We start from the raw sequence: 13,415 nt of genomic DNA on the forward strand, positions 1-13,415 counted from the left end.
GACTAGGCCGAGTTGGGCGGAAGACTGCGTCCAGCAGAATCCAGCAGAACGAAGGGATTGGGTGAGAGGACCCCCCCCCCCCCCCCAGCTCAAGCACCCGACGTTAACCTGATCGACTGCGCGATGCAACAAGATAGGGGGAAGCGCAGCGCAGCTGGTCAGTCGAAGCTGGGATAACACAGGGGAGGAGGAAGCAGGCAGGTATCAGGTAGGACAGCGTGGGGTGCCAATGTACGAAGAAGAAAAACGGGAAAAGAAAAGGACGCGGCAGCAAGCAGCCAACGGACTCTAAACCGCCTAAATGAGAAATGCTGGGATCCCAGCCACTTTTGATCTTTCCAGTGGGCAAAGACGTTGAGGATTGAAGTTTAGGTTGGTGGTCAGGCAGTTAGTTACTGTGTAGGTCCCACATGACATGCTTGCCCCCCCGAGACGCCCCGCCACCACGTACCGTCCTGATTCGTCAAGCTCACCCCCCCCCCCCCCCCCCCCGGTGGGCAACCTCCATCCATCTGCCCGATGCCTTCCTCAGACAAAGCGCAAACCTCTCTCTTCCTCTCACGTCAGGACATCCTTCCTCCCACAACTCCGTTCTTTTTTTTTTTTCTTCTTTCCATCGGTTCCGGGTTGGCAGCCTGGAAACCTGCGGTGGCGTCATAGCCGAGGCGTGCACGCATCGGGAAGGGGGGCGTTCTCCATCGACGGGCACTACCTTCCAGTACTGCGTACATCCATACCTACCTACCCATCTCGTCGCCATTGCCTGCCCGAATATCGCTGATCCGACACTGGACCCGACTGCCCACTGTCGGTTATTTGCCTTGGCCGTCTTGGCCCTCTGTGTCCACAGCGGGACGCGACCAAAAAGAGACCAGTGAGCGCCCGCGTCTTGGGACTTAGGACGGGAAAGGCGGCTGCGCTTGCATCGGCCCCCCCCCCCACCCACCTACCACCTACCACTGCTCCCATCCATACCACGCGCACGACAGCCCAAGAGGTCCCGTGAGGCGCCGCTCCCGTCGTCTCTCAGAGGACCAACTCGCCCAAACCCGGGCGCCTTCTCTCGAATTTCCTTTTCTTCGGGTCCGACTTTCGTTCACTTCCCCTGGGTTCCGTACCTCACTCTCCGCACTGCCCCGGCCTACCCGAATACCACCTCCCACCCTCAAGAATCAAACAAGAGCCCTTCTCCACCCCCAACCACGGAGAACCCTTCCTGCTGCCCATGGGATCCCGCGCCCATGACCGGCCCTTCAACCTGTCGGGGCCCTCGACCATGGGTCCCGCCGCGTTAGAAGATCCCCTGGATGGAGACGACGCCGACATGATGGGCGGCGCGCCGCTTCATATGTCGGACGACAGCCCCTGCGAGGTTGCTTCGGCCTTGGGCACATTTGGCGGGCACGAGGGGGAAGAGGAGGAGGAATATCAGGACTATGTCAGCTCCTCGGATGAAGACAACCGCGGGGACTGGGGGCCGCAAGCCTACCTGGGTGACTATGACGACTATGATGACGACGGGGAGGACAACAACGACGAGACAGACGTGAGGGCAGCTGGTGTGAATCGCTTGGACGACGACATCGCCAAGATCCTCGGGCTGCTCGACGCATCCACCGAGGACGAGCATGAGGAGGAGGAGGAGGAGGAGGAGGAAGAGGACGGCGACGACGATGATGATGACAACGCCGATTTTTGGGAAGAAGATTACGGCTTCCAAGACCACACGAGCTGTCCGTTCCACCACTACCACCACCACTACCACCATCAGTACCATCACCACCATCCTCATGCCGCAGACGATGACGACGACGACGACGACGATGACGAAGATCTGGACACGATGCTCTACGACACCAGCTACGCGCCCTTTGGGGCTGGCATCGACGGCTCGGATGACGACGGCTTGAGCGTGCTGGCAGCTTCGCACGGCCCTCACCTCGGCCCCCTCTTCTGGGAGGCTCCCAGCACTTACGACGCTCCACCGCTCGCGGACGAACCCCACATCGATCCGCCCGCCATTGTTGCCAACATGATCCAGCAGGTCGCCGCCTTCTACAACATGGATGCCAACCCAGACTCCATCAGCTTCCAACCGTTCTCGTCGACTTCGGTATTGCCGCACAACCACTCGCTGACCGGGTTTCTCTTGTCCTGGGTGGACCACAGCCGCTCGCTTCGGGACACCACCCGCGGCCGCTGCCCCTTCCCTTCGGCCGTGGACTCGCTGAAGGAGCCGCGCGGCGAGGACGATACGGTCTACTATGACGACCTAGACGGGGATCGCTGCGACTTCCAGGGCATCAACTGGGAGGAGATTGGCGTCGAGAGGCGAGACGCCAGGGAGCGGCGGCTGCTGACCTACAGCAATTACGTCAACGTGGACGACTCGGACAAGTGGAAGGTAAGAGAGCATGCGAGGGCAAGCCATCGCGAAACGGACCGAGAGCTGACCCGCCTCCGTGCGTACAGCCAGATTACCCCGACGTCGTTCTCCCTGCCAGGGAGAGCTTCTTCCGGTTCTCGCGGATGGACATCAAACGAAACATCTCGCTGTCCCACTTCCAGCTACGCCACATCTTCGCAGCAGCGTCGCGCTCCCGCGTCTTTTACCCGGTCGGGGAAGCCGTGGAGCAGTTCAACCCGGTGTCCAACGACGCCCGCCAAGCGCTCAAGTTCCCGGATGGGACCTCGTCCCAAATATCCACCCTGGCCGCCGGCCACGGCATGCTGGTCGCCGGCGGCTTCAGCGGCGAGTACCTCATCCGCCGCCTCGATTCGGGCGAGCCCGATCACCTGGCCTGCAGCTCGGGCACCATCACAACCAGCATCGGCGGCATCACCAACCACGTGGCTATCTACCAGCCCAGGGCATCCTCAGGGCCCGTCGCCGCCTTCGCCTCCAACGACAACCGCATTCGCGTCATGGACCTCGCCACAGAAACCTGGCTGTCAGAAGAGACGTACGACTTCCTCACCAACTGCAGCGCCGTCTCCCCCGACGGCCGCCTGCGCGTCGTGGTCGGCGACAGCGTCGACGTGCTCGTCACGGCGGCAGACCCCGGCCAAGTCCCCAGCGGAAGCGGCGACGCCCCCAGCGCCAACGTTCTCCATCGCCTCTCGGGCCACCGCGACTACGGCTTCGCCTGCGACTGGGCCGGCGACGGCTGGACATTCGCCACGGCCTTCCAGGACAAGACGGTGCGCGTCTGGGACGCTCGCCGCCTCACCGACAACCACACGGGCCGGGGGGCTTCCGTGTGCACCATCCGCAGCGACATGGCGGGAGCTCGCAGCCTGAAGTTCTCGCCCATCGGCAGCGGCCCGCGCGTCCTGGTCGCCGCCGAGGAGGCAGATTACATCAGCGTCATCGACGCCAGGACGTTCCGGTCGAAGCAGACGTTTGACGTGTTTGGCGAGCTGGGCGGCCTGGATTTCGCGGACGGCGGGAGAGAGCTGATGGTGCTTTGCTGTGACCCGGCCAGAGGCGGCATCCTGCATTTCGAAAGGTGCGCCGCGGTGGAGGCGGAGGCGACCGAAGAGCTGGCTTGGGATGACGAGGGGTTGCATGGCGTGCAGGCATGCCACTATAGGAGGGGGAAAGCTGCTTCGAGACGGCCGTCCTCATCGTCGAGCTCCTCTTCGCCGTCTTGGGCTGCGGCGGGTCTGGATTGGCGACCGTCGATATTTACCGAGACGGCACGCATCAAGGGGGCCGGCACGAGGTGGCGGAAGAGGATTGCTGCATCTACCTACGTGGAGCCTTTCTAGGGGGTTCCGGAAAGGGCACCAAGAGGTAGATCGGCAAGCCAGACGGTTTTGGGACGAGGGGGTGTCTGTACTTACAACAAGGATAACCGGGGATGAGGAGGCGGTTTACGGCTCGTGCTATATACAACTTGGGAGTCACGGTCACGGCTTCAGCGCATGGTCCTTGGGGAGCATCAGCATCATCTGGGAGATTCGGAATCTGGCACTTGCGCAGGGGGATGGGTCTTATGATACCGCTAATTTGTTTGTTTTGTTTTTTGGGCCTGTAATAGTTTGGCTCCTGCCATGAGGCTGGCACTCGATGGGCGTGAAGACAACGGCAAAGTCGCAGGACATGGCACCAACATCGCCCTTGACTGCGCTGTGTAATAAGGCGAGGTTGCTTGGTGGTATGGTGTTGTTTCCTTTTCACCTTCTTCGTAAACTCCATGAGCACACGCAGTCCTTCCCCTATAGGGCACGGGCCAGGTAAGGTACCTAGTAGGTAAGTATCTCGGCAGAGGGGACGCTGCTTGGGACAAAAAGGCAAAAGCCAGCGCAGCCAGACACGGCGTCAGGATCCTGGCTACCCAGAGGGGATTAAAAAAAAAAAAGAAAAGAAAAGAAAACCAGCCGCGGCAAATGACCAACACGCCAATCACTTCTCGAGGAAAGTAAGGCACCCTTCTTCTTCGAGAACTCGAGGCTGATGATGAGACGGGGAAGACGGGACGGAGGTGGAATACGCAATACGCAGGTAGTTACCCGCCTGCCCGCCGCGGTACCCTCGACTTTGATTCCATGTCAGTGTCAAATGCCTCGTGCTGATGTTACCATGATGCATGCGGGATCTTCTTCGGGTGGCAGCCAGGAAAGGAAGAGAGGTACGTAACATGATGAACCTACTGCGTACACAGAGACGCAGGATCCCGTTGTGCATGTGCGTTTACTATCGAAGAAAAGACCGTGCATGAAGCCCCGAGCGGGAGAGGCGCAGCAGATCAGATCCTCGGGAAAGGCGGCGGGATATGAATCGAACACCGCGCAATCTCCCCGAGGCTCGTCAGGGGACATGGAAATCTTCACCGGTAATAACTACTGCGTTCCCCATGCATCGTCAATGTTCCGGTACACTTTGTTTGTGAGGGACCATCGGCAACGGTCTTGGGGGCCCTTGAGGGGTCATTCCATCATCGGACCCGTGCCGCAAGACATTGGCCGAGGCGACGACAGGGAGACAGCGAGCGATGGATGGTTCAACATGGCCACGCCACAGCACATCCACCAAGACATCGAGGAAAAAACCACCGACGGGACAACACTAACGCTCTTTCACACACTCAAACACACACACATACACACCACACACACACACACACTCTCTCTCTCTCTCTCTCTCTCTCTCTCTCTTTCCTTGCTTCGCGGTTCCGTCATGGTTTGCCCGACAATCAGCCATCTCTTGTTGTCATTGCAAATCTCTGGATCATGGGTACACAAACAGAGTATGGTACAAGACAAGAGGAAATGGAGGGGAGGAGAGGGGAGAGGAGCAACTTGATGGATCCGAAAACGTTCAACCGGATGCTCTCCCCAAGAGGCAGTGAGAAGGAGGACGATGATGACGACGATGAAATATTCCCGATGCTCTATGTACAACGCAGATTGGATCATGAGAGATAAGGAAATAAGCTGACAGCCGGACATGATTGTAGGGTCGTGTGTGGTTTTTTTTTTTACAATTGTATTATTCACAGAGATATATAACTTATCAGTCGACCAAAAGTCCCAATGGGCTCTTGACTCTCAAGACCTTGTCAACCGCGCGAGACAGAGAAGAGGAAAACGCCGCTCCCAACACGTGCGTGCTTAGACACCAAAGACCTGAGCGCAGCCCCAGTTCCGCTCGCAGCCGCATTCGCCAGGCTGCTTCCAGGGGTCGTTGCGGAAGGAGAAGAAGACGGACTTGCTGCCGATCTCGGCCTCGATCGAGTGGATGGCCTCGGCCTGCTCCTCCACGCCGGGGCAGGCGACGCCGTAGCACTTGCCGGCGGTGGGCCAGCCCGTCTCGAGGATGTAGCCGGGCTTGTTGCAGATGCTCTCGACGATGGACAGCTGGCCGCGGACGAACTTGCCGGCGTCGGCGGGGCGGGTGCCCGCGTTGAAGTAGGCGTGGGCGTTGCAGGCAACGACGTCGATGACGGAGCAGAGCGACGACACGTCGTTGTTCTCCCAGGCGGAGACGACGTCGGTGGTGGTGTAGGGGCCGGTGTAGCCGACGCCCGAGAGCTCCGACTTGGTGCGCTCGATGAGGCTGGTGAGCTGCGAGACGTTGCAGAAGCCGTTGAAGAGGGCCTCGTTGCCGACGACGACCAGGTCAACGAGGTCCCAGCCGTCCCAGTTCTTGAGGGCGTCGATCTGGGCGGTCACGGTCGGGTTGCCGTTCTCGCAGCCGGGCGAGCCGATGAAGACACCGACGATCAGGCGCAGGCCGTAGGTGCGGCAAGCGGCGCCGACGTTGGGCAGGGTGTCGCAGTCGGTCGAGTAGACGCGCAGGGTGCTGAAGCCGGCGCTGGCAATGGCCGCAACGTCCGTGTTGACCTCGGAGGCGGTCTTGCAGGTGCCGTCCTCGCGGAAGGGGGTGTAGGTCATGGCCCAGCGCTGGCCACCGCCGAGGCTCGGGGGGGTCTGCTCCTTGACGGGCTCCTTGGCAGGCTCCTCAGCAGGAGGCTGGGGGGCCGAGGTGGGCTCGGCGGTCGGCTCCGGGGCGCCCACCGAGGTGAAGGGGCAGTAGATGACCGTGTTGGTAGCGGTGACGGTGGTGGTGATCTCGGGGGCGGTGTAGGTACCCGGGCAGATGGTGGTGACAACGGGGACGACGACCGTGGTGGGGGTGGGCACGACCGTGGTGATCGGGGCGATGGTGTAGGTGCCGGCCTCGGGGCAGACGAAGGTGGTGGTCTTGATGACGCTGGTGACGGTGCCGTCCTGGGTCTCGGTGGTGGCGACGGGGCACACGACCGTGGTGGCGGTGGTGACGACGGTGGTGACGCCGCCGAGGGTGTGGGTGCCGCTGGGGACCTCGGTGAACGAGGGAGCGCAGACGGTCGTGGTCTCGGTCACGACCACGGTGGTGGCCGGGAAGGTGTAGGTGCCGGGCGTCGGGCAGATCTGAGCAATGGGCGTCGGGACCTCGACGGCGCCGGTCGGCTCCGGCACGGCGACCGGGTTGAAGGCCGACGTGGCAGCAGGGATGACTGTCAAGCTCGGTTAGCCTCCAACTCGCTCCCCCGTCTTGAGCCTCTCTCTAGCTCGCCTGCTTCGCATAAAAATACGTACTGGTGAAGTCGGTGCCGTAGATGGTCGAGTAGACGGTGGTGCAACCGCACGTCTCGGCGTCCCTCTTCTCCAGCATCCTGTGGGCGTGGCGGTGGCCGTGGGCCCTGGCGTTGGCGCCGGCGACCATGGCCGCGGCGGCAGCAACAATCGAAGCCTTCATCGTGGGGGAAGCTTTGTCGATCCGAACAATGTCCAGAAACAATATTCAACCTCTTTCCCGAATATCGTCTATGAAGAGTTATCGTCCGCGACAAAAACGAGTGCCCGCTAAAGGAGTGAAGCGGTGGTGGTGAGAAAGGAAAGGGTAACAAAACGACAAAGGCTCGAGGCCCTCGAGCGCCGAACTATATCAGCAAACGCTCGCCAGGGGGCACCAGGGGGGCAGGGAGGGAAAGGGGAAGACAACAGAGCCGGGGCCGTGTGGGAATGGGCACAGGCCCGCAAATTAGAAGAGATGCAGGCGCCGGCACCAAGCCCCTTGGCGTTCTTGGAAGATGCGCCCCCGGCCCGCCGGGGTCCTGCCGAATCAGAGGGCCGGGCGAGGCCAGACTCTCGCCTTCATCAACGGCCGTTCGCCATGGGGCTGGCGGTGTGCCCGGGCTGCTGAGTGGTGGAGCTGCCCCTGGCGATCGGATGTGGAGAGCTCATTTGCAGAGTCGCGTTGCCGAGAACCTAAGCAAGGTTCCCAGGCTCCCGCTTGGGGTCGAGGTCGGAAAGTCACCGCCAGGGCACTCTCGGCTGGCTTTGATGAAGGGGGCAGCGCGGATTGGGGAAGTCTGCAGGGAGCCCCGGTGACGGTGTTGGCGGTGTCTCTGGGGAAGGGATCGCGGAGCGAGCCCGCACAGTCCATTCGGCGGCGGCGGCGGCGGCGATGACGAGCGTTTGGGAAGGGCTGCTGCGCAGCTGATGGTTACCACCGAACTTGTGCAGCTGTTGTATATGTACGTTTGTTGTTCCCATCATTATCATCATCATCATCATCATCATCATCATCATCGGTCTGTCATGTTCTGCAAACCATTGTCGACAACCAGAGACCGGGATGGAGGGTGTGAGACATGGAGGGAAGCCATCCCCGAAAAAGGAGTCGCGGTTCCAGTGCTTGGCTCAACTCTGATGAATCCAGGAAGTTCCTAGGCGCCCTGCCATTCGCACGGAGGAGCGAGAGAGCGCCTCGGCCAGCGCTGGTCTCACCGTTCACCTCGTCTTGGGTGCTCTCTCCTGTACTGTGTACACAGTACATAGTAGGTGATCAGGGACCGCCCCCTCGCCGACGAAAAGAAAAAAAAAAAAAACGCGGTGTGAGTGGCTGCTCGGCGGGCGGGGGAAATGAGGTAAGCGACATTGAGCAGAAATTGGCGGTGCCTGTTCTTGGGGGTCCTGTTTCAGGAGGCCGTTGCTCGTGGGAACGGTGCCCTATGGCCCAAGCTAAAAACGGGGATGTTCCCAGGAGGATTCGGCATGACATCAGGCTTTCTCTTGGGTCGTTGGAACCAGGCCTTGCCTTTCTTCCATTTTGCATCGTTGTAACCCCGGAACAAGGCCGGTTATGCATTGTATGGGGTTACTCTCAAATCTCCGTGCTGAGCTGTTGCGTGCTGTATGTATGGACTGTTGTACTGTGTAGTGCATGTCTATGCCGTACGCTGCTGCAAGGTACACGTAGTGCACCATCCCCGAGCGCTGTCGGGTGGCGGCCTGGAACAGCGGTCCAACCAAGATTGGCTTTGGATGGTAGCGTTCGAATGGCTTCTGCGCTCCGTAGGCGGTGTTTCGTGGCCAGTTGAACCTGGACGACAATGGATCGTCTTTTTTTTTTCTCCTGAGCCGGCGCATCGTGAGCGCGAAACGTGACCAGAAAGACCGCGCGAATGGACGCTCGCATCGCTCGCCAGCGTGCTGATGAGGACGACGGCGGGAGGACAGTGCGTGGCGTTCCTAGCGTGCCTGGCAGGGGGCAGCGTCCCTTGCATGACATCGCAGAGCGGTACGTGGGCCCAGACCGCGCAACCCCTGGTCTGCGCCGGTGGAAACGAGAAACCAACCGGCAGAATGCATTCTCCATTGGGAAACGTGTGCGTCTTTCCAAGCGCTGCCACCTTGAACTCCAAAAGATTGTTGGATCGCGACCCGATCTGGGGGTGGCATGCACTAATAACTAATTCTTCCGCAGAACTGTCGGAAGTTCTCAGCGATTTTTTTTTGTTTTGTTTTCGAAGTTGGGTTGATGGTTGGCTGGCGGAATGGCTGATGAGGAGAGGGAGATGCAAGAGCCAAAAAAAAAAAAAAAAAAAAAAAAAAAACCCTCAAAACGTTGACCTTTGTTGTTGCAGAAGGGTTGAAGAAAGGACCGGGAGGAACCGAGACCTTTTTTTGCTGACGAAAGCATCTCCATTTGCGCAAGGATGCCCCGGTGAGGGCCTCCTGGCCTCCTGAAGAAGACATGAGAAGGGTTAGGGTTTGCGGCAGTGGGCTTCGAGAGGACAAACAGAATTGATCACGTGACTTCGCGTACCGTCTCTGGTTGGCTAGCGCGTGCAACTTTTTTTTTTTCTGGACCAACTTCCATTCCACACAAACCCCCGGAGCGGGACCAGGACCGGACCCGGACACGGACACGGACTCGGAACTCGGAACTCGGAACTCGGGACCTGGACTCGGAGCTTGGAAGCCGTCATGATGCGACGGGGCGCCCACAACTATGTCTGCTGGAGGTGTCTTGCCTTCCGGCCGGCCGACTCCATTTTTCTGCCAACCCAAGTTAGGACGCTATCATCCTCGTCGTTGTCGTTGTCGTCGTTGTCGTCGTCGTCGTCCCCAACCTCAAGCTCAACCTCAACCTCATCGACGACATGGACAACAACGCCGGTAGCAAGGCCCGCCAGGCTCTGGCTGCTGTCTCGGACCCTCGCACCCCTTGGCCGGTCCCCTCTCAGGTCCGCATCCACCGACTCGACGGCCCGCTCGGGTAGCTCGTTCGACTGGTCGCCTGTCCACGCCTCGTTGCAGGCCTCGAGGAACCCCAACAGCATCCGCGAGCGTCTCAAGAAATGGGAGGCCGAAAATCCCGTTCCCGCCTTGGCCATGCCGGCCGACGAGCCCGCCTATGGCGTCGGCAACATGCTGACGAGGCCCCAAAGCGAGTTTGCCGTGCGTGTCGACCTGGCCACCGAGGACGACCATGACACGACCCATTTTGACGGCGCCGACATGGTCGACGCGGGCCTTGAAGCCGCCGTGCTGAGCCCCGGAGACCTTGTCGAGGTCAACACGGGCACGTGGAAGGTCAGCCTGCTCGCCATCCTGCTGGGCAGGTTCAACGGCCACCTGCACTTCTACACCCACACCGGCAAGTGGTTCACCTGCCGCAACATCCGCTCGGGGTTCGTCGTCAAGGGCTTCATTCAGGATCCCGCCGAGCTTCAGGCCGTCATCAACGCCATCCCTTCGCTCTCGGCCTCGGAAACCGTGCTCAACCAGCTCCAGGACCTCAACCTCGGGCCATCGCGCGACGTCGGCGCTTCGCTGATCCGCAGGATGTACAAGTTCCAGGCCGAGTCCCGCCTCATCCACCAGACGTACGTCGAGAGGCTCAGCCGCGCCAGCGCTCAGCTGGGCTCCGAGGAGAAGATCCTGAGCCTGCGCGAAATCACCGACCTCCTGCTCCCCGCATCCCTCAAGCGCAACAAGGGCGCCTTCCCTCCCGAGGCCCTGTACGCCGTCCACTCGGTCATCGAGAATGAGGACATCGCCTTCCGGGCTCTCAACCGCGGCGCGCGCCACCACGAGGGCTATCCTTACGCCCTGTACCCCGCCGCCGTCCAGGCCAACGTGATCCGCGTCGAGGAGATGGTGCGCCAGTACTGCGAGCTCCTGAGCCAAGCAAAACCGTCCTCGCGCAGGCTCGCCCGGGGAACGGCCGGCGCCTTCACCGAGTTTCTGCAGCAAGCGCGGAAGCTCATCGATCGGTCGCGCGAGCAGCGCGCGTGGTCGCCCTATGGCATGCTCGGCCCTCGCAAGAAGGACGCCGCCGCCCTCGACCCCTCCGAGATCCCGGCCTTCTCCGACACGGGCCTCGCCCTGCTCCGCTTCATCGAGCACTGGGCCGCGTGCGACGGGTTCCGCCCGGGTTCCGAGTACCACTGGATCGGCGCCTCCATCCTGCGCCTCGTCGATCGCTACCCGGATGCCTTGCTCGATGCCAGCACCGGCTGGACCTTCCTCCAGGAGATCGGTTGGCTTCCGCCCTGGGATGTCAGCGCCCGCCACGCCCTGCGTCTTCCGGAGCAGAAGATCCAGCGGCACATGGCCGAGCCCGAGGTCGCCGGTCCGGCCGAGCTAGGCCCCGATCGCGTGGCCCATCTCCGCCAGGATTTCGCCCGCTCCACGGTGTACTGCATCGACTCGGCCGACACCCTCGACGTTGACGACGGCATCTCGCTCGAAGCCGCCGGCGCTGGCAAGTACTGGATCCACGTCCACGTGGCCGATCCCGCTTCCCGCCTCGCTCCCGATAGCGAACTCGCCAAGCTGGCCGCCGTCAAGTCCCAGTCGTCCTACCTCGCCGGTTTCCAGCATCCCATGCTCGACCACCCGGCCATTCGGGAGGCCTTCTCCCTGGGGCCCAACCAGCCGACCCTCACGTTTAGCGCCCTGGTCGACGAGGACGGCCATCTGCTCGACAGCAAGATAACGCCGGGCACCCTTCGCGATGTGGTGTACATCACGCCCGAAGACGTGGCGTCGGTTGTCGAAGACACGGGCCATCTCCACGTCCCGCCCCAGGTTCTCGAGGTGGGCGCTCGTCCGGCGGCGGGTTCCCAGCCCGCCAGAAGGATGGCGAAGCCCGCCGACCTGTCCAAGGCGCACAGGCACGACCTGAAGACGCTGTCGAAGCTCGCGGCCGCCCTGCAGCGCAACCGCGTCGAGAGAGGCGCCTTGCCCGCGTACCCGCCGAAGCCCAAGGCCACCGTCTCGCTGGACGGGGTGTCGCGGGAGGTGGCGCACAACGACCTGGTCTTTTACAACGGCGACCCGTACATACGCGTCGCGTACGACAACCCCGGAAACCCGCTGGTCAGCAGCATCATGCAGCTCGCCGGCGAGGTCGGCGCTCGGTGGTGCTACGAACGCGACATACCCATCCCGTACCGCGTGCAGCTGAACACGGATCGCGAGAGCGCCGAGGCCCTGCGCGCCTTCACCAACGACGTCTTGCTGCCCCAGCTCGCCGCCGGCAAGAACCCCCCGCGCAAGCATTGGGACGTCATGATGAACTTTGTCGGCGGCTTCGCCATGACCACCACCCCCGGCCCCAACCTCATCATGGGCCTGGACCTGTACACCAAGGTGACATCCCCGCTCCGCCGCTACCCCGACCTCGTGGTCCACTGGCAGATCGAGGCGGCCCTGCTCGAGGAGCACCAGCGCGGCCGGTCCCTCGCCATCCGCCCGCCGCCCGGCGGCCGCGCGGAGGATGCGCCGGCCGAAGCCGCCGTGGCCACCGCCAAGGAAGGCTCCCTCGCCTTCCTCCCCTTCTCCCGCAAGGCCCTCGAAGACGCCATCCTCCCGCGCCTGCGCATCCGCGAGCGCCACTCGCGCCTCACCGACAACTTTGACGGCAACGGCCAGTGGATCCTCCAGGCGCTCGTCCGCGCCTGGCGCTTCGGCGACGTCTCCCCCGGCGCGCCGCCGCTGCCGCGCACCTTCCGCTACACCGTCACCAGCGTCACGCCGCGCCGCACCCTCAAGGGCGAGCTCGACTGGTTCGACCGCCCCGCCGTCGTCGAGCTCGAGCATCTCAACGACGTGGTGAGGCTGGCCGACATCAAGGCCGGGGACGTGTTTGAGGTGGAGCTGGCCGACGTGAACGTGCGCGACAATCGGATCTGCGCCAAGCTGCTGAGGAGGATCGAGCAGGCGAAGAGGGAGGAGGAGGAGAGCACGGGGGAGCCGAGCAGTCCGTGAGGGAAACATGGGCGGTGGTGACAGAGGCAATGGGAGGGGGGGCGAATAGATGGTGTTGGATATGGTGTGTATGATCAAAAAGAACATAGAGCTTGTACGAAAAGTCCATGTGTATTGTTGGTATGGGACATGGGGGAGGAAAGGGACCTGGTGTTGGAAATGGGACCGTATGTAGAGTATTATTACCCTTTATGAATCTCTCTCCAAAAAAGCTATTGATTGTTTTCTAGATTCCACTCGAACACCACCAAGGGACCAGCAGAGAGAGTAAAAAAAAAAATATTCTTCTTTGGATAACGGCATGACCCATCAGACAAACGCAGTGGTATCATTGTATTGCAACACTTGGGCGGCACGCTTAC

General features: G+C 61.4%; 3 protein-coding genes across 3 annotated transcripts; 2 read left to right on the forward strand and 1 right to left on the reverse strand.

Moving 5' to 3' along the window:
* Positions 1-1,225: 1,225 nt before the first annotated feature.
* On the forward strand, positions 1,226-3,771 carry VTJ83DRAFT_2133 (uncharacterized protein; the record flags this gene model as incomplete). Its single annotated transcript, XM_071008370.1, has 2 exons — positions 1,226-2,404; positions 2,473-3,771. 2 exons carry the CDS (start codon positions 1,226-1,228, stop codon positions 3,769-3,771), a joined length of 2,478 nt encoding a protein of 825 aa, XP_070868673.1.
* A 1,845-nt stretch (positions 3,772-5,616) lies between these two features.
* VTJ83DRAFT_2134 (uncharacterized protein) lies at positions 5,617-7,246 on the reverse strand (the record flags this gene model as incomplete). The annotated part of the gene is made up of 2 exons (XM_071008371.1): positions 5,617-7,004; positions 7,087-7,246. The coding sequence occupies 2 exons, from the start codon at positions 7,244-7,246 to the stop codon at positions 5,617-5,619; spliced, it is 1,548 nt and encodes a 515-aa protein (XP_070868674.1).
* A 2,516-nt stretch (positions 7,247-9,762) lies between these two features.
* Positions 9,763-13,053, forward strand: VTJ83DRAFT_2135 (uncharacterized protein; the record flags this gene model as incomplete). The annotated part of the gene is made up of 1 exon (XM_071008372.1): positions 9,763-13,053. The coding sequence occupies one exon, from the start codon at positions 9,763-9,765 to the stop codon at positions 13,051-13,053; it is 3,291 nt and encodes a 1,096-aa protein (XP_070868675.1).
* Positions 13,054-13,415: the final 362 nt, after the last annotated feature.

This window comes from Remersonia thermophila, chromosome 2 (genome assembly GCF_042764415.1).
Source record: "Remersonia thermophila strain ATCC 22073 chromosome 2, whole genome shotgun sequence".
Lineage (NCBI taxonomy): Eukaryota > Fungi > Ascomycota > Sordariomycetes > Sordariales > Chaetomiaceae > Remersonia > Remersonia thermophila.